This window comes from Salvelinus fontinalis, chromosome 28 (genome assembly GCF_029448725.1).
Source record: "Salvelinus fontinalis isolate EN_2023a chromosome 28, ASM2944872v1, whole genome shotgun sequence".
Classification (NCBI taxonomy): Eukaryota; Metazoa; Chordata; class Actinopteri; order Salmoniformes; family Salmonidae; genus Salvelinus; species Salvelinus fontinalis.
Genome location: NC_074692.1, coordinates 42,339,838 through 42,362,995, shown reverse-complemented (window position 1 = coordinate 42,362,995; position 23,158 = coordinate 42,339,838). Strand labels below are relative to the sequence as shown.

Sequence of the window (23,158 nt, the reverse complement as noted above, 5' to 3'; positions counted from 1 at the left end):
CCGTACTATGCTGGCTCGGGCATAGAGCAGCTGGGACAACAAGGATCTGTCATGGGTCGCCATGTCATCTTCTTATTTCATTAAATTTAAAGGGACACCACCAAAAACAACTTCAAAATAGTTATGTTATTTTCATTATCTTGCACATATCTGAACATATGACAGTTCCATGTTATTCAGATTAGAGAACACTATACCACTCCTGGCCCAGTAGTTGTTCACAATCATGACTAAACTATTTAATCTTTTTGGATCACCTGAGGAGGACTGGTTGCCAAATAGACTATGTTTGATGCTCTGATTTTCTTTGGAATCATCTGTGATCTGGCAGTTTTTATTTGACACTGTAGTAGTCTGGTTTCAAGCTGCATCTCAAAACAACGAAGGACCCTTGTATGGCAGTGGTACACTGACTGGAAACATCAGTCTCTTTCTCTCTGTCTGTCCTATCTTTGACCCAGTACAGCCAATCCATAAGTATGTCATTATTACTGTGAGATAACCACTAGGCCAGCCATAGGAACACTGCCTTCTCCTGCGTCACTGCACAACTCCACAGAGAGCCTGTAGCCACATTACACCATGCACAACTGTGTGTGTGTGTGTGTGTGTGTGTGTGTGTGTGTGTGTGTGTGTGTGTGTGTGTGTGTGTGTGTGTGTGTGTGTGTGTGTGTGTGTGTGTGTGTGTGTGTGTATATCTAACGGTGCATTTCTCAGATTGAGAGGAACACAGCCTTCTCAGTTTTTTTATGTATTCAGATAGGCGGGAAGCTGTATCTTATGGCATTAACACGACATAAGAGCAATAACATCATTATTTTATGGCAAAAACACGACAAAAGAGCCATAACATTATCATTAGTAACCTACTGCAATGCCAATAATTTCATCAGTTTGGATCCTTGGTCGAGTCTGAAGTGAAGGGATAGGCCTATGTGCACGTGAAAGGACATTTCCTTAAAGATCAATGAAGGTTAATAACAAAACAGCTGGTCTCCGAAACTCTACACCTGCCGAACACACAGATTATGACCTAACACAAACAAACGGTAAAGATGAAATTGACAGAACCTAAATGCCCAATCACACGGTTGTTTGGGGTATCGAAGTGTAAAAGGCTGCATTTTGCTGCACGGAGACCACCATAGCCATTTAGATTCCGATCACGTCATAGATCATCATAAATGTGCCATTGCCAACTGTAACAAATGATCATCAGACCAGAGTTTGACCCCAGTTCTTGTCATACTGTCTGAACATGTCGAATTGTTACGGTTTCACCGGTGGGCTCTACTACAGTCTAATCATAATCACGCAGAAAACAATTTGTTAAACAAAACTTAAAGCTGATGTGCGGGGTTATTTTTTTATTACATTTAGAGGGACCTTTGTTCACAAACGTTGTGTCAAACGATTTTAAACTACAGGCCTGAATATACATAGGCTATATTGGACATTAATTGAGCTAGGGATGGATACATTGAAGGGTTTAAAAGCCTATCATAAGCAATAAAACATGTTGTTTGGTGATGATGGTGGTGTATGGTATAAAGGAGATTTTAGAGCAGCATAGCATCTGTAAATATCATGTTCAGAGACAATTTATATTGCATCACTGTAACATTCAACACAAAATGGAATTCGAACCCCATTCTACGGGTCAAAATGGTTCATTCATTTTATTAGGCTGTTTGAAGACCTACCTTCTCTTGCTTTTAACAGTACCGTATTGGCCACAATATTCTCCAGCTCCATCTAAAATCCTTTGATTTTGCTTAATAGATTTGTTGTTGTTTTTACGTCGGCACAGCAACACCTTGCTCTTCACGGCTAAATTGCTTTTCGTTTTACTCCAAATCCGAATCAAATGTATACATTTCAAATTCCTTGAAAGTCTATACACAAGCTATCGAGGAAATCCTTGTAATATTAACTAGGGCATGGTTCATATTGTCGGCTCCGAATACAGCGTCCGGAGGGCATTTCCATTCCAATTCCGGAGACTGTTGTGTGTTTCGTGCGAAATTTGGTGCGGAATCAAAGAAGGATAGGACTGTTGAGCCATCAATACATCCCGAAACAGCCCGAGACCTCGGCAAGACCTACATCCTTTGCTAACGCATTCCTAACAGCGGCTGAAGCACAGACCAGTAGCACTGGTGGGAGTTGGTGAAGTGTACTAGACTCAACGTGCTCCACCTCTTGGTGCATAATAATAAAAAATAAAAAAAGGGCTGGGTTTTTTATCTTGCTTGTAACGTTTGTCGGAGCTCTAAGCCGTTTCCCCCGTGGTTCTGGTCAATATTTCGGCTACATTTGGGTATCGTGCAGGGGGCTAAGTGTACAGTCTATGGAAGTTCGATGATTTATAGTAAGAGTTCGCAAATCTTGATCCACCAAGTTGGTGGTTCCAATATTCCATTACATCGCCCGTGGGACACACAGCCAGTCGGAAGGGGCGTGTTCATATCTGGCCCATGACGTATGCGTTGTTGAGTATGCCTGTCTGGCTGTCATAGACATCTGATAGCGGCACATTCTTGCCATCCCCTCCCAATGCAATGCCAAGCGGTAGAACTGAAGATGAAAGACCTTGGGAGAAAGAATGATATTGATAAAGGGGATTTTCCCCATACATAGGCTATTGGTGCGTTGTTCAAATGCTGTTTTTCATCTGACATGGAAAGCCTAAGAACCGCGGTGCACAATAACATATTTTAATTATGAAAATTGATCAAACACAACATCCAATTATCTCAAGATCTCATACAGGCCTACCAGTAGACTTTATGCCATTGGTGATTCTCTGCCTGTCTTCTTAGGTTCATATATACCGAACAAAAATATTAACGCAATATACAAGAATTTCAATGGTTTTACTGAGTTACAGTTCATATAATGACATCAGTCAATTGAAATTAATTCATGAGGCCCTAATATATGGATTTCACAAGACTGGGCAGGGGCGCAGCCATGGGTGGGCATAGGCCCACCATATTGGCAGCCAGGTCCACCCACTTGGGAGCCAGGCCCAGCCAATCAGAATGTGTTTTTCTCCCCAAAAAGGCTTTATTACTGACAAAAATACTCCTCAGTTTCATCAGGTGTCTGGCCTCAGACGATCCCGCAAGTGAGGAAGCTGGGCTGGCATGGGTACACGTGGTCTGCGGTTGTGGACGTACTGCCAAATTCTCTAAAACAGCATTGGAGGCCGCTTATGGTAGAGAAATGAACATTCAATTATCTGGCAACAGCTCTGGTGGACATTCCTGCAGTCAGCATGTCAATTGTACGCTCCTTCAAAACTTGAGACATCTGTGGCGTTGTGTTGTATGACAAAACTGGAACACACTCCATCACTCTCCTTCTTGGTCAAATAGCCCTTACACAGCCTGGAGATATGTTGGGTCATTGTCCTGTTGAAAAACAAATGATATTCCCAAAGAACACAAAATAGCATATTTGATCAGGAGCCCGTAAAACGGACGCTATACATCCCAGCGCCATTCTCCGTCAGATTGGCTGATCCCATCTGAACACCCGTTGGACATGATTTCAACAGAGTCACCAAGAGAGATCAGCCAATGAAGCTGGAAGTACCACCCAGTTGACTATATTAAAATGATGGAAGCCCTCAATGGCACTGCCCATGCTAATATTCTAGAGACCTCCATCACTCTATGGGAGACCACAGTGCCTTCTGCAGTAGAGCAGAGATCCATAGTCAGACTCAAATGAAAATTCCCATTTACAAATTAAACAAAGCAGACTTCAGTAATAAAATAACAAAAACTTTTATGGAAAACAAATCTTGCCATTACAATGTGTCTGCTTACACTAACAGAGTTCATCACTATATACTATTGACTTAGTTCTCAGTGCTATGGTATGAAAATCATAATTGATTTCTCATCAAATGTAGTCTTGTAGACAATCTAGGTTGTGTCATCTACCCTCAAATCATGCATCACTTAATTCATTGTTTGCTTTCAAACCAATGAGTCATAATCAAAATGAAATCAGTACAGTATTTAGTGTGACGTTGCGTCATCTACAAAGCACACATTCTTCTCACAGTCTTCAAAATAATCCCCTATTCAAAATATAACTGAGGGGTCCAGTATTACGGAAGAAAATGGAACAGAAGTGCCTTCAGTATTCATCGAGATTATCTGCTTTTGGGATGGATAGGCCTCTGTCCTTCAGTGCGGTCACCTTGGCTTTCTCTGTCTTCTGCTTGGCTTGCTGTTGCAATCGCTGCTCCTCCAGGATCTCCTCTATAGAAACTTGCTGCAAGACGTTGTCACACAGCTTATCAATGTCCTAAAGTGGGATCATATTAAACATACTGTCAATGTACATGTCATGCATGTCCTTCTGGAGAGTAATAGCAGTGTAAACCCCAGAAACTGATTCTTATCAACTGATCAAATCAAACTGTATGTCACATGCACCGAATTCAACAGGTCAAATATTTACTTACAAGGCCTTAACCAGCAATAAAGATTTAAAAAATAAATAATAATATTTGCTACAAAAATGTATCAAATTTAAAATAAAGTACAAAAAAAGTAACAATAAAATAACGAGGCTATATACAGTGGGGACTGGTACCGAGTCAATGTGCGGGGGCACCGGTTAGTCTAGGTAATATGTACATGTAGGGAGGGGTAAAGTGATTATGCATAGATAATAAACAGTGAGTAGTAGCAGCATAAAAAAGTGGGTCAATATAAATAGTCCAGGTATCCATTTGATTAGCTGTTCAGCAGTCTTATGGCTTGGGGGTAGAAGCTGTTAAGGAGCCTTTTGGACCTAGACTTGGTGCTCCAGTACCGCTTGCCGTGCGGTAGCAGAGAGAACAGTCTATGACTAGGGTGGCTGGAGTCTTTGACCATTTTTAGGGCCTTCCTCTGACACCGCCTGGTATAGAGGTCCTGGATGGCAGGAAGCTTGGCCAGTGAGTAAAAGCAAAGACCATCTTAGAACGATAGGATCCTATGTTTCTAACGATGAATATAGCCTTAAGATACTTTTGGGAAACCGGGCCCTGTGTGTGAATCAACCACGCTACGTAGGTGACAACTAAAGTTTGGGCTGAAGTACTTACTAATCATGTGAGTATATTGAAAAACTGCTACACATTCAACTGAGGGGTTTAACACAAAACAAAATCAACAAGTTAGTCATCTAACTTGCCTGAATATTCTGAAATAACATTTTAGTTTTAGAAAGATAAGCTTGAAATGGGCATGGTCTAATTGACTCAACAACCAAACACACATATCTATGTTTAGCTTTCTTAAATGAACCAGAAAATCAGCTGTTATTTCTGGTTGTTTATTATTCTCTATGACCCTAATTTGTAGTATTACCCCCCCCCCCCCCCCCCCCGGTCTAATCAACAGGCTTACTTTAGCACAAACAAATGACTGTGTAGGCCTACTCTACTAAGGAAACCTAAAGCAGCCTTGAAGTACTGATAAAGAACAAGAGGGTAGCATGGATGAATACTTACTATTTCTCCAAGCAAAACAACATTCTCTCCTCTCACAATGAAGATTCCTCTGGGGATGTCTCCAAACTTCGTGCCCACATGGATGCGCTCAACTGTTTGATGAAAAACTAGGTTGGCTGAAAGAGAAGGTGAAGAGATGAGATAGGGAAGTTAAGTTAATTTTCCCTTTGATTGCCTGAATGTACCTACTTGTGAATAAGTTACGTTATCTGAGTATTGACAACATCAAAGTAAGCTAAGAAGGCTAGTGTTTAAACTGAAATATGATTATTAGTTTGTTAATTTGCCATACCAAACTGGTCAATGCTTCTCAGAAACCCAATTAGCGTTCTTCCATCTCGAAGAAGTACAAGATGCTTTTCTGCAAGAAAAAAAAAGGAATGTTTATAGTTGAGCCACCGCACGTGGTTACAATGTATCCAAACGTTGCCCCCCACTCCCCACAGTGAGTTTTGGATACAATGTTGCAAGGTCGCAGCGTGTCGAATGATGAATAGTTAACAAGAAGGGGTTCATAATTTACCAGTCAGTGACTGTATTTGATCATTATCATCATCACGGTTTTCGAACGTTGGAAATGTTTTGGGCTTTTCACTCACACTTCTGTCTCAACTCAGCCTAACCTTCGTTATCCCAACTTACTGTCTATATCATCGATGAGACTCGCGGTCCCTGGCATGTAGTTCATTTTGATCGTGTGTAGTTAATCGCCGTGTATGACATGTGTCAAGACAAATCGTTCAAAAGTATATCTGTATCCTCACTACAGGAAGAGCAGGGAACGCATGCTCAGGGAAACACTTCCTGTAGAATTGTAACCCATTAAGCGCCGCACATTGGAAAATGTTCTTCTGTAATTTATTTTTGTATCCGATAATAAATAACATTGTTATTGTATTTGAATTTCGATTGAGTTATTAAGTGACAATTTAGGCTAATATAACTTTAATAACTGATGTATATTTAGGACATTGCATTTTTCTAATAATGTAATACTTTGAATGAATATGCATTTGGTTTTTAATAAGACACAAATATTAGGCCATTCAAACAACTACCACGAATTGTAACCATCGCAATTTGTTTAAACAAATCATTGGTTTAAATCCACGCATTCGATGGGATCTGCTCTAAACTCTGAGCGCCTATTGGTCAAAATACCAAATATTCTACGCACGTGGGAAAAAAGGAAAAGGGAGGGGCGAAAATTAAAGGGGAAAACAATGATATATTTAGCTGCCCATGGTCAATGCCTTCAACAACTCGAGAATTTCAATAAAGCATTTGTTTTTCATAGCAGTCAGAGCGCTCCGATTTGACAGTCCATTTTATCACGATTTCTTTTAATGACAAACGACAGAAGTGCTGGGGACGCTGCTTGGGTTATGCATCATCAAATGCAGTCGAATCCCAAATCCGTCTGGCCCTCAAATTTCAACTCGGAAAATAATAACGTGAACTGGAATAACGCTATGGTACGACACATTGTATAGCTAATTCATGTCAACACGTAGATAACTAGTTATGTTAATCACATTTTGAACCTACGATTTAATGTTCGTAAACACGCGTTAGTATTTTTGTACTGTGTATACAGTTTAGCGTTCATTAGCTAGCTAGCTAGTTAGCCTGCGTTCTAGCCAGCCACTTTTAGCTAGCTAACCGTCTTCTGACCGTTTGTCCCATCTACCTAACTAGTAAGATGTCCTATATTGCTAGCTACCTAACTTGCTTAGTTGGTTATATTTGACATGCAGATTGTCTAGTTATGTAGTTTGTTGTGTATGATAAATATCCTAGCTAGTTAATGGCTACTGTTTTGTGATACTTTTGCTGCTAGCTAACCTATTATGTAATACAGTAGGAAATGCTTTTGCATTCGGTCAGTGTTTTGCTGCATTACTAGACGATTGGATACTTTAGTCAAACAAGTTCTCGAAGTGACGTGACAATAGAGGTCTGGGGTTACTGTTTACTCATGTCAATATAGTTGACTATTTAAACATTGTGGATTTTGAACCCAGGTAAAATCTTTTATCATATGCCTACAGGACGCTTCCCAATACCCTGGTTACTCCTCAAACTACTGGTATCCCCAGACACATTCCACAGCAGGGCACTATCCAAATGCCTACCCTTCAGGATCCGATGTGCAGACACCTTACAACCCACAGGTACAGTACGGCCTCATGTTATGTCATAGCAAAGGCCTTCTAAATCCACCTCTATACATGGGGATTAAGTCCTAATCTGTCGTCTCAAGGGCTCTCACCCTTCCTTGACTTTGTTACTCACGCACACATATTTTCACAGACTGGCAGTCTGGCACTCACGTTCAAACCCTTACTGATGTATGCACACGTTTTCTCTCTCCCTATCTAGGCAATGCAAGCATATCCAAATGGCCACGGCATCTATAACACTGGTCCAGGCCAGTATCCGGCAAATTCTTTCCACCCATCCAACCCATTCTACTGTGCAGAGCAGATGTCTCCCAGGCAGGCAACAGGCCAGTACCCTAGCCAGGGCTGCCCAGGACCAGAGCAGAGCACAGGCGGGTCAGGACAACCCCACACCCAGCACCAACATCAGCACCACCACTACCCTGGACCACACTGTCAAGGGGTAAGTGCATTCAACCAGGGCAGTGTTTAACAGTGTCTGAGGTAAACGCAGTTGGGTATAATGGCTCTGGTCTATTTTCAACCAGGCCCCTAGCTATCCTCCTGGGTCTTACACACACTATGGGGAAGGTGGTCCAGCATTGCCTGCAAACCCCCAATACCCGACTGGACAGGCCCTTCACCCTAGGCCACAGACTGAGGCTTGGGCCCACTCGGGTGGGTATGGGCCCTCACACCAGCAGTGGCAGCCAGGCACCCAACCTCTACACAGCAACTATGCGAACCCTGTCCGCCCACAACACCCCCCAGCATGGCCAGGCACTGGCACTGGAGCCCCACCCCCCTATGAAGCCAAGGTACGTGTGGAACACAAGGGAGGCATCTCAATGACCTACATTGGCCTTTGGTCATCTCGTCTCCTTTATTTGAACATATTGTTTCTAAAATACCCTCTAAGTGGTACTAATTTTGTTCTTCTTGGAAGAAAGGGGATAGTTCAAAAATGCTCATAACCTCCTCTGGTATCATAGCAGTCTTGGGTCTGAATTAATTTAATTTCTGTTCATTACACACTAATTGTGTAAGACAATCTTTTTTACCTCAGGACCAGCACTACCCAGGACCCCACCAGCACCAGTGTGCTCCACAGGTGGGACCCAAACCCAGACCAGCCCCCTCCCCTAACCCCACTAATGGCAAGTCTGTCGACTTCAGCTCACCTCCCCAGATGTACAACAAACCAGGACGAGGGGGGGTGCAGGAGCCAAAGCCTTCCCAGGGTGAGCCTCCAACCCAGCCCCGGGGTCCGATCGGGCCCCAGCCCCTGAGCGACAACCCCAGCTTGGCCAAAGTCCAGCAGGTCATGGCCCGGGTGCTTTTGCTCCATGAGGATGTGGATGAGTTTGTGGGTAAAAAATCGGACAAGAGTTACCGGTACCTGGAGGAACTGCTGACCAAGGAGCTGCTGGTTCTGGACTCAGTGGAGACTCAGGGACTGGAAGTGGTCAGGCAGGCCCGGAAGGAGGCTGTGCAGAGGATCCAGGCCATACTGGACCGGCTGGAGAAAAAGGCCTTCTGAATTGGACCGGTTCTGGTTCTAAGGGTCTTACTGTTCTTTTTTTGTGACATTTGAATCTAAACCGGTCCCTTGGAATGAAATGCCCAATTCTCTGTTGATTACATCTCCTGGATCGTAAAGGTTTAGATAGACTGGTTCTCGACAAGGACTTACGGTTTGGAATCAGGCCAGCTTATGCTACTTCACGCAGGTGTGATCAGGAACATAAGAGATGCCATGTCAAAGTATTCATGATGGCAAATGTAATGGTTGTACATATCAAGTCATGACTAAGTTATGGTGTTGTTGGGTTAGTTGTCATAACCTGACATTAGTGTCCATGATGACTTAAAGCATCGGTTATGTCATGCTTGTGCCAGTGTAATGTAGTCTTATAATGGTGGTTTCATATAGTGTCACCATGTTCCTTTCAAAGTAGGTAAACGTTGCCTCTTAATCACTGATAGGGTGAGATGTTTTTGCTTGGTTAATAAGGCTTGGATTTGGCATAGGCTAATCTGATCCTAGATCTGTGTTCAAAGGCCACTTCTACCATGAGTGTTCCAGTCACCATGTTTTCTTACATGTTGCAAACCATTTGCACTACCATGAGATTTCCCCTTTTTCACTTACCCTAACCTTATCACCCACCTGTCATTGTAAGCAGAATGCAAACAATGTGCATTCACACACAGCCTTCCAGATTGACATTAAGGGTTGCCCTATTGCCTTTGTCAAATTAACTGAGCAGTCATGCAAGTTGAGCCTGCTCTGAGGTTGCTCCATTAGTCAGGTGATATGTTTTTAAAAAGTGAATACAACCAAACTGCTAAGAATTTCAATAGCCTAAAACTGATATCCCTTTAGGTGAAAGACAGAATTTATGGCAGTTGGGCAGATCACTTTTTTTAAACTGATTTAAAAATAAAAAAGGTGAAAGGCAGGCAAAATGGCACTTCTGCTTAATTTACATTTGAGCAAGTGATCATAATCTTTGAGCAACCCAAAAAATGCTCCTGACTTGCCTTTTTAGACTTTAATATCAATCTCTGGGTGGGTAATGTTACACACTCACATTCATTTACACATTTTTTCAGTATCTACAAATGTAGAGTCAATTGCTTTTCAATGCAGTCGATGGAAGAAATTCAATTAATGACTTAAAGTTGCTCAATGGAAATATTGCGGAAGTTTGAATTCACTTCCTGAATAAATTAAAATGTTCATTCCATCTATCCTAACCCTGGTATGTTCTGTATAGTAGTTGATCTACAACTCTTCCACAATGCTTTTGCCATTGATTGGTGTTAGACATTGTAATTAAGTACAGGCCTAGGATCAGTTTAGTGTTATTCTTCGAAGGACGAAAAGGAAAACTGAGCTTAGACCCTGTTCAATTACTTCCTTCTTTAGAGTAATCTCTGACCTTTCTACCACAGTTTTACCATTCAAGTTCATATCAGACCAGGACCCATATCCACAAATCGTCTCGGAATATGAGTGATGATCTAGTATCAGGTCCACCCTGTCCATATAATCTTATTCATTATGATCTAAAAGGCGAAACTGAACCTAGATCAGCACTCCTACTCAGAGGCTTTGTGGATACGGGCCCAGTGATATTTTAAGGAAGAAGGGTTTATTAAAACAGGTGGTTGAGGTCAGCTTCATCCTACAGCACTATGATTGGGTGTTTTTTTTACATTTCAAAAAAACATCAAATGCTTTTCTTATTTAATCTAGCACCAAAAATCACTTTCTTAGACTGTGTTAATTTCTTAGAAATCAGCTACTTTGTTGATAAAAATAAATCACGAGTGCCATAATATCGGCAGGTGCTTTTTCAAATCGTTATAAGAAATAAACTTTAAATCTCTTAAGCTTTGCATGGATCAAAATGTTCTGTTTGTCATATGTTTCTTTTTTTCCTGTGGTGTTATTTTTGTGTTCAGATGGAGAACCATTCACTAACTAAAAAATATATATATATTTGTAACATAGACACTTTAAATACAGGCACAGGGACCAAGGTCCCAAGGACCAAGGCGGTTTCTGACGTAATGCATGTTTCCAACATAAGATGGGAATATTTTCCTGACTGATTCAGAAATGACTACAGCTCAAACAAATGAATTGCATTAAATGTCAGTACATTTTTCAAATGTGTTATGCATGTTATTGTATAGTCTTTTGGAAAACATACCATAAACACTCAAAATTAACAAGAGTTTGTCATGTGATAGGTGGGAGAGAAAATGAAAGACGTTTGAATGAAGTGGGGGGTAATGAAAGTGAGACAACACACTGCAAGCTGATATACAGTACCAGTCAAAAGTTTGGACACACCTACTCATTCCAGGTTTTTCTTTATTTTTAATATTTTATACATTGTAGAATAATAGTGTAGACTTAAACTATGAAGTAACCAAAAACTGTTAACCAAATCAAAGTCTATTTTATATTAGATTCTTCAAAGTAGCCACCCTTTGCAGAGTGGTGCAGCGGTCTAAGGCACTGCATCTCAGTACTAGAGGTGTCACTACAGGCCCTGGTTCGATTCTGGGCTGTATCACAACCGTCTGGGATTGGGAGTCCCATAGGGTGGCGCACAATTGGCCCAGCGTTGTTAGGGTTTGGCTGGGGAAAGCCGTCATTGTAAATAAGAATTTGTTCTTAACTGACTTGCCTAGTTAAATAAAAAATGACAGTGTTGCACACTTGGTGCTCTCTCAACCAGCTTCACCTTGAATGCATTTCAATTAACAGGTGTGCCTTCTTAAAAGGTAATTTGTGGAATTTCATTCCTTCTGAATGCGTTTGAGCCAATCAGTTGTGTTCTGACAAAGTAGGGGGGTATACAGAAGATAGCACTATTTGGTAAAAGACCAAGTCCATATTATGGCAGGAACAGCTCAAATAAGCAAAGCGAAATGACAGTCCATCATTACTTTAAGACATGAAGTTCAGTCAATCCGGAAATGTTTTATAACTTTGAAAGTTTCTTCAAGTGCAGTCGCAAAAACCATCAAGCGCCATGATGAAACTGGCTCTCATGAGGACCACCACAGGAAAGGAAGACCAAGAGTTACCTCTGCTGCAGAGGATAAGTTCATTAGAGTTAACTGCACCTCAGATTGCTGCCCAAATAAGTTAAACAGACACATCTTAACACCAACCGTTCAGAGTAGACTTTGTGAATCAGGCCTTCATGGGGAAATTGCTGCAAAGAAACCACTACTAAAGGACCAATAAGAAGAGACTTGCTTGGGCCAAGAAACACAAGCAATGGTCATTAGACCGGTGGAAATCTGTCCTTTGGTGTGATGAGTCCAAATTTGAGAATTTTGGTTCCAACCACCGTGTCTTTGTGAGAAGTAGAGTAGGTGAACAGATGATCTCTGCATGTGTGGTTCCCACCGTGAAGCACAGAGGAGGTGGTGTGATGGCGCTTTGAATTAACTTATAATTCAAGTCACACTTAACCAGCATAGCTACCACAGCATAATGCAACGATACACCATCCCATCTGGTTTGCACTTAGTGGGACTATCATTTGTTTATCAACAGGACAATGACCCAACATACCTCCAGGCTGTGTAAGGGCTATTTGACCAAGAAGGAGAGTGATGGAGTGCTACATCAGATGACCTGGCCTCCACAATCACCCGACCTCAACTCAATTGAGATGGTTTGAGATGAGTTGGACCGCAGCGTGAAGGAAAAGCAGCCAACAAGTGCTTAGCATATGTGGGAGCTCCTTCAAGACTGTTGGAAAAGCATTCCTCATGAAGCTGGTTGAGAGAATGCCAAGAGTGTGCAAAGCTGTCATCAAATCAAAGGGTGGCTGCTTTTGAAGAATCTAAAATATATATTGATTGGTTTAACACTTTTTTGGTTACTACATGATTCCATATGTGTTATTTCATAGTTTTGATGTCTTCACTATTATTCTACAATGTAGAAAATAGTACAAATAAAGAAAAACCCTGGAATGAGTAGGTGTGTCCAAACCTTTGACTGGTACTGTATTTTCTCTATTGATTTCATTTATTCTGTGATTCATTCTGTGAATAGTTTACCTCCCTAAAGAAACTCTGTCTCAGAATGACTAGCCATGAGAAAAATGAAATGAATGTATTTTGGTGAAGTTGAGACGGCCACACATACACCCTTGCCTGCCAACTAGCGTTCAGATCTTTAAATAGGTAGCTATTTTGATGCGAAAGCAAAACACAGTCTCTCCGAGCCTTGTGGAACACGCATTGAATTTGATTTGTGGAACAGGGCATCAGATGGCTCTGAAGACTCCCAGGAGCGAGCAACTCTGAAGCAAAGCACTGGAATAAAACCTACACCTGTTCATCTCTCTAGGATTCCTGTGAAACAAGCCTACAATCATTACTTTTGCTGCTCTAGAAAGAAGTATGGAGATGTAGTCTGTCTCCCTTGCATGGTGATAGAAAATATCCTTTATACAGTAGGGCTCATTTACACTGTTTTTTTCCAAGGACCGGTTCCAGCAAAACGCAGCAGCTGCAACATATATATTGTTTAATTATCTTCATTCTCAGACTGGGCTTCAAACCACTTTGAAGAAAAACTGGATTTGTATGTAACCTGCAGAGGTATTCTATCAGAGCTTTATCAGATATTTTAAAAGCAGAACAAAATGTCTTTTACCTCCAAACTCCCCCCGTCCTGGAACGACAGACCCCCTCCTCGTAAGGTAGAGATTGACCTGACATCACCGGGGCTGGCTGTGTTTGAGCTGGAACGACTCCTGTTCACTGGGAAAGCCATCAACAGCCATGCAGACGAAGTGTGGCCCAGACTTTACATTGGAGACCAGTAAGTGCAGTGACAATACTTTTCCTTTCATATTGGTTGACACTGGAATTTAACCTAGGGTCACTTTAAGTGGACAATTTTGTATGTCGTCTGCTCCATAGAGACTAATCCAAGGCATCATTTGGACAAGGCTCCGATGTGTGTAAGGGGAGCTGATCATAAATCAGTTTTTAAATGCTTGGGCCCTCTAAAGTAACTTGAGTGCTGTGTTCGGTGTTGGGAAAGTACATAGGTTTATCTGATAATAGTTCCCAATGTGGACTTCAGTAGTGTGAATTCTTAATATCAGATTGCCAGATATTTGCTCTTATCCAATCTATATAGATCTAGCATAAACGTAAGGCCTCAGTGTCCAGAACCTTGTCAACAGACCTGAAAATAATTTGTTACTTGTTCATTGTAGACTGCATTTATTTGTTTATTCTAGCCTTGTCCTCAACATGTGCAAACAACCATCTTCATAGTTATGCGATAATGTTTTTGAATAATCTTGAAACTTGTGGTTTTCATAGGGACAGTGCTACGAATGTCCGCCAGTTGGCCAACCATCATGTCACCCACGTCTTGAATGCAAACCACAGTAAACGGCGAGACGGTGCAGAGACTTACCTGGGAATGAACATCAAGTACTTTGGCATCGAGGCGCATGACTCCTGTAACTTTGACATGAGTGTCAACTTCCAGACTGCCGCAGACTTCATTCACAGGGCCCTCAGTGGAGGAGGTGAGTGGAAGTCCAGACCAGGGGCTTGTTCAGTGGAAGAGGTGAGTGGAAGTCCAGACCAGGGGCTTGTTCAGTGGAGGTGAGTGGAAGTCCAGACCAGGGGCTTGTTCAGTGGAGGAGCTGAGTGGAAGTCCAGACCAGGGGCTTGTTCAGTGGAGGAGATGAGTGGAAGTCCAGACCAGGGGCTTGTTCAGTGGAAGAAGTGAGTGGAAGTATTTTTTTTAAATTGAACCTTTATTTAACTAGACAAGTCAGTTAAGAACAAATTCTTATTTACAATGACTGCCTACCCTGGCCAAACCCGGACGATGCTAGGCCAATTGTTCGCCGCCCTTTGGGACTCCCAATCACGGCCGGATGTGATTCAGCCAGGATTCGAACCAGGGACTGTAGTGACGCCTCTTGCACTGACATGCTGTGCATGAGACCGCTGTGCCACTCGGGAGCTGGAAGTCCAGACCAGGTGCTTGTTCAGTGGAGGTGGTGAGAGGAAGTTCAAAAAGGGAGTTTAAAAGTTAAGCAGTGCCTCATTGATTGTACTAAAGTACTTAATCGTTTATTGTATGTACTAGTTTGTTACAGAGTAATACATTGTTCCAATGGAAAATGCCTGTATAATGTTAAAAGTGTGGTATGGCCAAGTGTATGAATTGTTTCCTATGCAAACATGACATTTCTATCTGCAACGCAGTGAAAGGTCACACTGAAAGGAAGCAGGAGTTTCCAGAAGGGAAGTTACAGTACCACACTGTGCTTAATGGGAAAAATCCATGTTCTCTACCCTCTACCCACCCCTCCCTCTTTCCACTGCCCACTTCTGCATCTCTGTACCCTCTATCCCCCACCTCTCCCTCTTTCTACCCCCTACCCTCCCTCCTCTCCCTCTTTCTACCCCCCCACCTCTCCCTCTTTCTACCCCCCACCTCTCCCTCTTTCTACTGCCCACTTCTGCATCTCTCTACCCTCTACCCCCCACCTCTCCCTCTTTCTACCCCCTACCCTCCCTCCTCTCCCTCTTTCTACCCCCCACCTCTCGCTCCTTCTACCCTCTACCCTCTACCACCCTCGTTCTTTCTACCGTCTACCCCCCCCCCACCTCTCCCTCAGGTATAGTGCTAGTGCACTGTGCAGTGGGGGTGAGTCGTTCAGCCACCCTGGTTCTTGCCTACCTGATGCTGAGACAGAACCTGACCCTGGTGGATGCCATCTGTGCCGTGAAGGACAACCGCGGTGTGATCCCCAACAGAGGCTTCCTCCGACAGCTCATCAACCTGGACACCAAACTGTATGGCCACCTCCGCAACACAACCTACACCTAGAAGACTGATTCAGCTTCTGTTCTGTTCTCTTTCGTCTATTTGAGCAGTGGGTCACAAACCTTTTCTTTTTTGGGAAACATTTATGCAAATGAATGTATTTCATTTGAATGTATTTCATTCATTTTTGGTATTTATGAAACAAATACCAAAATATAGTTTGAATGTAATTTCCTTTAAGTTGGTGTAGGCTATGTGGGAGACTTGCATTCTAGTTCCCAGTATTCAAAGTTTAGCTGTATTCCATGTTCTGCTTTTCCTAGCAGTGTCTGGCTGTAGAATTATTTTTACATACCTCCCTTTAGAGATGAAACCGCTGATGGTTTGGAGGTCAAACTTGAGAAACCTGTCTTATTGGGAAATAAGTGGCAATATTATGTAGCCTACTGTAACTTAAGCTTGTGTTGTATACATTTTTGGCAACATACATTTTTTTATTGAGTATTTTGTATGTTTCAAGCTGATATGAGTATGCAATTACTATGACATATTAAAGTATGTGTGAATACATTTTCCTAGTACTTCCCTGTTTCTTCCTCGTGTTGCAGAAGCTCCGGGTTCCAACCACAGAACCTGTAACTTCTCTGTTTTCTCCCAGCATGACACCATGCCCCATGGCATAAATACTGTACCTCCACATCTCAACATCATGGCATCGGTTCATCTGTATGGGCTTTGAATTTAAAATTTCAATGCATGTCTCTTCTAATTCTACAGGGTTAGCCTATATGAAAAGGTGACACCTTAAATTAATAGCCTATTCACTCAGCAGGTCAAAATTCACAGTCTTGTCTGGAGCCTATCCTCTACTGGCCTTTAAAGGTCCAATCCAGCCGTTTTATCTTAATATCAAATCACGTAGACTCGGTCTCAACCTTTAAGTCTTTATTGAAGACATCTCTTCAGTAGGTCCTATGATTGAGTGTAGACTGGCCCAGGAGTTTGAAGGTGAATGGAAAGGCACTGGAGCAACGAACCAACCTTACTGCCTCTGCCTGGCCGGTTCCCCTCTCTCCACTGGGATTCTCTGCCTCTAACCCTATTACGGGGGCTGAGTCACTGGCTTACTGGTGCTCTTTCATGCTGTCACCAGGAGGGGTGCGTCACTTGAGTGGGTTGAGTCACTGACCTGATCTTCCTGTCCGGGTTGGCGCCCCCCCTTGGGTTGTGCCGTGGCGGAGATCTTTGTGGGCTATACTCGGCCTTGTCTCAGGATGGTAAGTTGGTGGTTGAAGAAATCCCTCTAGTGGTGTGGGGCTGTGCTTTGGCAAAGTGTGTGGGGTTATATCCTGCCTGTTTGGCCCTGTCCGGGGGTATCGTCGGATGGGGCCACAGTGTCTCCCGACCCCTCCTGTCTCAGCCTCCAGTATTTATGCTGCAGTAGTTTATGTGTCGGGGGCTAGGGTCAGTCTGTTATTTCTGGAGTATTTCTCCTGTCTTATCCGGTGTCCTGTGTGAATTTAAGTATGCTCTCTCTAATTCTCTCTTTCTTTCTGAGGATCTGAGCCCTAGGACCATGCCTCAGGGTTACCTGGCCTGATGACTCCTTGCTGTCCCCAGTCCACCTGGTCGTGTTGCTGCTCCAGTTTCAACTGTTCTGCCTGCGGCTATGGATCCCTGACCTGTTCCATACTTGCTGTTTTCAACTCTCTAGAGACAGCAGGAGCGGAAGAGATACTCTGAACAATCGGCTATGAAAAGCCAACTGACATTTACTCCTGAGGTGCTGACCTGTTGCACTCTCGACAACCACTGTGATTATTACTATTTGACCCTGCTGGTCAAACATTTGAACATCTTGGCCATGTTCTGTTATAATCTCCACCCGGCCACCCCTCATAGCCTGGTTCCTCTCTAGGTTTCTTCCTAGGTTCTGGCCTTTTCTAGGGCGTTTTTCCTAGCCACCGTGCTTCTACACCTGCATTGCTTGCTGTTTGGGGTTTTAGGCTCGGTTTCTGTACAGCACTTTGAGATATCAGTTGACGTAAGAAGGGCTTTATGAATACATTTGATTTGATTTCTGGGTCAAAACTAACTAGCTTACTGTGATTGTTTTCAATTAAAATTGTCATAAAGAAACAAAACTAAATCTAATCAAAGATACATTACTCAAGCAATAATTTGGCTAGGACTGTCTGGGAGTGGTCTGAGTTGGGAGGGGGAAACTGAAAACTAGTTGTTATTGACAGAGGGGTTTGGAACCCTTTCTTATCGGTATATTAAACTAATTTACCGCCTGGTGTTGACACCAGGCAGGCCAAAAAATCCATCCCACCAAAACAAGCAGAAATTTAAATCCTTCCTTTCAAACAGTTCTTACACTAAAAGGGCATTATCAGAATTTTCACAATATTATTCCAACCTCATAGTGCGGCAATATAGTGTATATAAAACACAGGAAAATCGGCACTGGCCCTTTAAAACAGAATTACCTGGATCCACTGCCAGATATGATATGTATCATCTGGGATTTACCAGCTAATGCAAACAATGACCACATACACATTTTGCAACAAAGGAGTCTCCATTTCCAATTATGTTACGATAAATATGTTTGTCTGGTGGAATCACAGATATTCTTACCTGATAATACAATAGTGCTCAGGACCGTGTGCTTAAAGAAATCTCACATGTCAAACTGGAATCTCCTGACTTCCCCCTTGCACATCGCGTAGGAGTTGTCTTGCAGGCTTTTTCTATAAGCGCTTCCTCCTTTTGAGTTTTTAATAACACACTGTCATGCAGGGAGACAGATCTGTTCGACCTGGACTGTGAGAAAATGTTACTCACTGTGGTGTTGTGTTTACCTGTAATTTTCGTCCCGTGGAGCGACTCATTACCGACGATACGACAGCCGGGTCCAGTCAACAACCGACCGATTATTGGTGCGTAAAAAAAAAGAATAGTTTTTTGTTGTTGTGTAAAACTATTATAAATATACAATATAGAAACAATTTACAAATAAGATACAAGGGTACAAACATTACAAACAGTCAGGGGAATACATACAATACATTATAAAGACCAGTACAAAGATTGAGTTTTGATTGCTTTGTTATGAGAAGAAGAAATTGTGTTAATATATTGCTAAATTGGTTTTCGACTCATAAATGTACATGTATGAATATGGAATTTTGCTAAAAATAACAATTAGGTTGCATAGAGCAATAACTTTGTTTTGAAGAGGAATTACGTCAATACATGCTAAATTGAAATTGTTATAGAATTGATATATTATTGAAAATGAATGGACTCTAAAGGCAGAAACTGAAGACAGTGAATTACTTTTGCTCATTGTGTAGTCTACAGATACTCAATTCAAACTTTACTGGAACTATTTGAGAAGTCCTAATGGATGGATAATGTTATGGACTGTAACTTATAATGTCTGTATGTCCCACAGGAATTTTAACTCAAGAAGTAGAAGATGATGTGATGAAGCCGTTTGGAAGGACCTACATCCCTGCTTCCTATGTAAAGTATATAGAGTCAGCGGGAAGTAGAGTGGTACCTATCAGGTAGGCCGATATAAAGTTTGATACTTCTCACTTTTGATAAGTATCCTTTTTCCTCTGTTTCATGGTTTTCTTGTTTGACCATGAAGATTTTCTATATTTTTGCATATTCTTGATAGTGAATGTTATCAGATCGTCAACCAAAACGCAGCTGGGTCATAAAGCAAGACAATGATCCAGAACACACAGTCAATTCTCATAACAAAACAATCAAAAGTCAATCTTTGTACTGGTCTTTTAAAAAGGCAACACATTTGATGTTTTGGTCCAGACCTTATCTCAATTGAGATGTTGTGGCAGGACTTCAAATGAACAGTTCATGCTTGAAAACCCACAAATGTAGCTGAGTTAAAGCAGTTCTGCATGGAAGAGAGGGCCAAAATTCCTCCACAGCGACGTGAGAGACTGATCAACAACTACAGGAAGATGGGCCTCCCGGGTGGTGCAGTGGTCTAAGGCACTGCATTGCAGTTGTGCTAGCTGTGCCATCAGAGATTCTGGGTACGAGCCCAGGCTCTGTCGCAGCCGTCCGCGACCGGGAGGCCCATGGGGCAGCGCACAATTGGCCCAGCGTCGTCCGGGTTAGGGAGGGTTTGTCTCATCGCGCACGGGCCGGGAGCTGACCAGGTCGCCAGGTGTACGGGTTGGATGTGCATTGTGTCAAGAAGCAGTGCGGCTTGGTTGGGTTGTGTTTCGGAGGGCGCATGACTCTCCCGAGTCCGTACATGAGTTGCAGCGAATTGGTTGGGGAGAAAAAAGGGGGTAAAAAAAATACAGGAGTCAATTCAGCTAAAGGTGACAAGGGGACAATTACTTTTTCACACAGGGGGCAACACAGAGGGCAACTTTGTTTATTAAATAAAGTAAATGTGTAATTGTTGTGTTATTTGTTAAGTCAGGTTCCCTTGAGCTAATATTAGGCGTTGGTTGATGATCTGATGACAATCACTATCAAAAATATTCAAAAGTAGAGAAGATTTGAGAGGGGGCACATCCTGTAAATAACTGATCAAACATAGCAGCCTATAACTATGCATGGCTGGTCATCCAAAATGTATTTCTCAAACCTTTAACCCTTTTAATCAGTGCCTGTTCCTCTCCTACAGGTTGACTCAGAGTACTGCCGCGTATGAGAACATTTTCAAGTCGATTAATGGGTAGGCTATTGTATTATCATTTCTTTCTTATATAGGAATTGTGTGTATTTTATTGTTTTTACGTGATTGCAAACCAATGTAAAATGATTGATTGATTTATTGATTGATCGATCTCACAGCCTGCTGCTCATCGGAGGTTCGTCAGATCTCGAGACGTCAGACTTTGCAAAGGTGGCAGGGATCTTCTTCAGGCTTGCACTCATGGTCAGTGGTGCTACTGAACAAAGCTGGCTACTGTCTGTCTATCTAATGCTCTGTAGGCCTCTTTTTACATCCGTCCATTTGATTGTATGTATGTTTACCATCAGTAAACATCTCACATTATCCCAAAACTGTCTAATAGCCTGATGTGTTCCCTTGTTTCAGGCCAATGATGCTGGAGACTCCTTCCCTATCTGGGGCACATGTCTGGGGATGCAACTGCTGACTTGTCTGGTGGCTGGAGAGAACCTGCTGACCAAAACCACAGCTGAGAACATGGCCCTTCCCCTGAACCTCACCAAAGGTATGGCCCAATCCTTTTACACCTCTGTAGGGGAGTCAAGTGCTAAGAATAAGGTCGATGATACGGTTTGGGACTGGGTCTGAAGCATAGACCGTATGGTATGAAGACTTCCTTATGCTGCACATGCTAAAATTGACCACTGGAGGGCAGAGAATACATCCGATCAAGACAGAAGAAGAGTGGTCTTATGTCAGAATTTCAATGAAGCTCATGAGGGAAACTACATCCTGACAACTCCCACACTTATTGCAAAACAGTTTCTATATTTATGTAGTGCATTTATGCTTCCTCTTGACTGATGAATTTTGCTCCCTATGGTGGTAACCTAAAGAACTACATTGGAATGTCTTTCTTCTCTCCCTGCAGAGGCCCATTCCAGTCAAATGTTCCAGGGGTTCCCCAGTGATGTCATGAAGGCATTATCCCAGGAAGCTTTGACAGGGAATTTTCACCAATATGGAGTGACCATGAAGGTGCAATCAGATTTCAAATGAGTATTGGTTAGTGTACAGCTCTATTGAACACAATATGACTCTGTACTGGTGTTGACTATCAACTCCTTTGCTTACAGACATTCAAGGAAAATGAGAAGTTACAAAGTTTCTTCTCCATCTTGTCCACGAACACAGCTGAGAATGGTGCCATCTTTGTCTCAACCATGGAAGGTATAATCAACTACAAGTAGAATTACAGTTTTAAACGTGTCATCCATTCAGTGAACAAAATGGGCCTGTAACAGATCACAGTGATTTACATCGTTTTTTGCATAAAGCAGTTTGGGTGGGCTGCATAATCTGTATGAGCTATGCTGTACAAATGAATGGTTGTTATCATTATAGTAATTGTATAGTGTAATAATACTATTGTTCTGATTGCTCACCACCAGGAAGGACGTCTAAGGAAATAGGGTGTAGTCTGCTCGCTGTCATAAGGTAACGTGAGATCCTGTGTTGAGTTTGGAACTGTCTTCCCCCCCAGGGAGGACCTACCCCTTTTATGGGGTCCAGTGGCATCCTGAGGTGAACCGTTTCCAGTGGGACCCCAAACTCAACTTCCCACACTCCTCAGACGCTGTACGCGTTGCCTCCCTACTGGCTGAGTTCTTTGTCAATGAAGGTGGGTAATCAGATCACACCTATTGAAGTTTAATCGTTGTGTTCTTTACAGTCGGACAGATACAGTATATTGTATTGTACATGTTATTTTATGACAGTGAAGTGTTAACTAGTGAGGTTTCGTAAATCCCGAAATTTGGCCTTTTGGATGCACAATAAAGTTCTATTCTATGTTAAAAGGGAGGAGAAGTTTGCATCACTTCGACCAGCCTGAGGAAGAGGCCGAGTCACTCATATACAACTACACACCAACCTATGCTGGCAACTTCACTGGATACGAGCAGATCTACTTCTTCTGAGATGTTGAAGTTCTGCCCTCACAACTCTATAATTCATCCCTGATGTTATTATGGGATGTTATGAGAAGTTTGCCATGGGCACTAATTGTTAGCTGTGACATGTGACATGTTCTGAAACTTCATATACAGACTTTTAGAAATGTCGAGTGATCATTGCAGTTAAAATGTTTTATTATATGTATAATTGAACCACATGAAATGATGATTTTCCTGTAGGCTAAATAAACCCCTTTAGGCCTAGTCACTGTATGGTGGTTTAGTAGCTAGCCTACTTTGGCATGAGATTGATGTTGGGCGTAAATTCTTATTGTTGAAATGAATTCAACCTTCTGGCCCAATCTACACTGAACAAAATATAAACGCAACATGTAAAGTGTTGGGCCCATATTTCATGAGCTGAAATAAAATATCCCAGAAATGTCCCTTTGACAATTTTCCTTTGCATTTCTCATTTGCCAAGATAATCCATCCACCTGACAG

At 42.3% G+C, this 23,158-nt stretch overlaps 4 protein-coding genes across 7 annotated transcripts in view; 2 read left to right on the top strand and 2 right to left on the bottom strand.

The window, feature by feature from the left end:
• Positions 1-2,438, bottom strand: part of LOC129826734 (G protein-coupled receptor kinase 5-like) — a 55,928-nt gene extending 53,490 nt beyond the window's left edge. For 3 of the 4 annotated variants that reach the window (XM_055887765.1, XM_055887764.1, XM_055887761.1), the window contains exon 1: positions 1,704-2,438. In XM_055887765.1, the coding sequence (XP_055743740.1) occupies positions 1,704-1,755 (52 nt within the window). In that variant the 5' untranslated portion in view covers positions 1,756-2,438. The remainder of the gene's footprint in view (positions 1-1,703) is intronic. The other variant, XM_055887762.1, reaches the window with a different exon arrangement.
• A 1,340-nt stretch (positions 2,439-3,778) lies between these two features.
• On the bottom strand, positions 3,779-6,325 carry LOC129826731 (U6 snRNA-associated Sm-like protein LSm1). The gene is made up of 4 exons (XM_055887759.1): positions 6,161-6,325; positions 5,811-5,879; positions 5,519-5,634; positions 3,779-4,323 (listed from the first exon to the last, which is right to left on the bottom strand). Exons 1-4 carry the CDS (start codon positions 6,204-6,206, stop codon positions 4,153-4,155), a joined length of 402 nt encoding a protein of 133 aa, XP_055743734.1. The 5' UTR covers positions 6,207-6,325; the 3' UTR covers positions 3,779-4,152.
• A 383-nt stretch (positions 6,326-6,708) lies between these two features.
• On the top strand, positions 6,709-11,097 carry LOC129826729 (BAG family molecular chaperone regulator 4-like). Its single transcript, XM_055887755.1, has 5 exons — positions 6,709-6,993; positions 7,570-7,692; positions 7,901-8,143; positions 8,229-8,498; positions 8,747-11,097. Exons 1-5 carry the CDS (start codon positions 6,865-6,867, stop codon positions 9,218-9,220), a joined length of 1,239 nt encoding a protein of 412 aa, XP_055743730.1. The 5' UTR covers positions 6,709-6,864; the 3' UTR covers positions 9,221-11,097.
• A 425-nt stretch (positions 11,098-11,522) lies between these two features.
• Positions 11,523-23,100, top strand: LOC129826733 (gamma-glutamyl hydrolase). The gene is made up of 10 exons (XM_055887760.1): positions 11,523-14,047; positions 14,560-14,771; positions 19,491-19,605; positions 20,709-20,759; positions 20,879-20,963; positions 21,126-21,264; positions 21,631-21,737; positions 21,836-21,929; positions 22,243-22,380; positions 22,560-23,100. Exons 1-10 carry the CDS (start codon positions 13,869-13,871, stop codon positions 22,676-22,678), a joined length of 1,239 nt encoding a protein of 412 aa, XP_055743735.1. The 5' UTR covers positions 11,523-13,868; the 3' UTR covers positions 22,679-23,100.
• Positions 23,101-23,158: the final 58 nt, after the last annotated feature.

Excerpts from the sequence above, each read along its gene's own strand:
- LOC129826731 (XM_055887759.1), bottom strand. The coding sequence starts at position 6,206 with ATGAACTACATGCCAGGGACCGCGAGTCTCATCGATGATATAGACA. Across the intron at positions 5,880-6,160 it reads TCTCATCGATGATATAGACA|AAAAGCATCTTGTACTTCTT; the intron begins GTAAGTTGGGAT and ends TTTTTCTTGCAG. Across the intron at positions 5,635-5,810 it reads GAGAAGCATTGACCAGTTTG|CCAACCTAGTTTTTCATCAA; the intron begins GTATGGCAAATT and ends CTTCTCTTTCAG.
- LOC129826733 (XM_055887760.1), top strand. The coding sequence starts at position 13,869 with ATGTCTTTTACCTCCAAACTCCCCCCGTCCTGGAACGACAGACCCCCT. Across the intron at positions 19,606-20,708 it reads AGTAGAGTGGTACCTATCAG|GTTGACTCAGAGTACTGCCG; the intron begins GTAGGCCGATAT and ends CCTCTCCTACAG. Across the intron at positions 20,964-21,125 it reads TCTTCAGGCTTGCACTCATG|GCCAATGATGCTGGAGACTC; the intron begins GTCAGTGGTGCT and ends CCCTTGTTTCAG.
- LOC129826729 (XM_055887755.1), top strand. The coding sequence starts at position 6,865 with ATGACAAACGACAGAAGTGCTGGGGACGCTGCTTGGGTTATGCATCAT. Across the intron at positions 8,144-8,228 it reads CTGGACCACACTGTCAAGGG|GCCCCTAGCTATCCTCCTGG; the intron begins GTAAGTGCATTC and ends ATTTTCAACCAG. Across the intron at positions 8,499-8,746 it reads CACCCCCCTATGAAGCCAAG|GACCAGCACTACCCAGGACC; the intron begins GTACGTGTGGAA and ends TTTTTACCTCAG.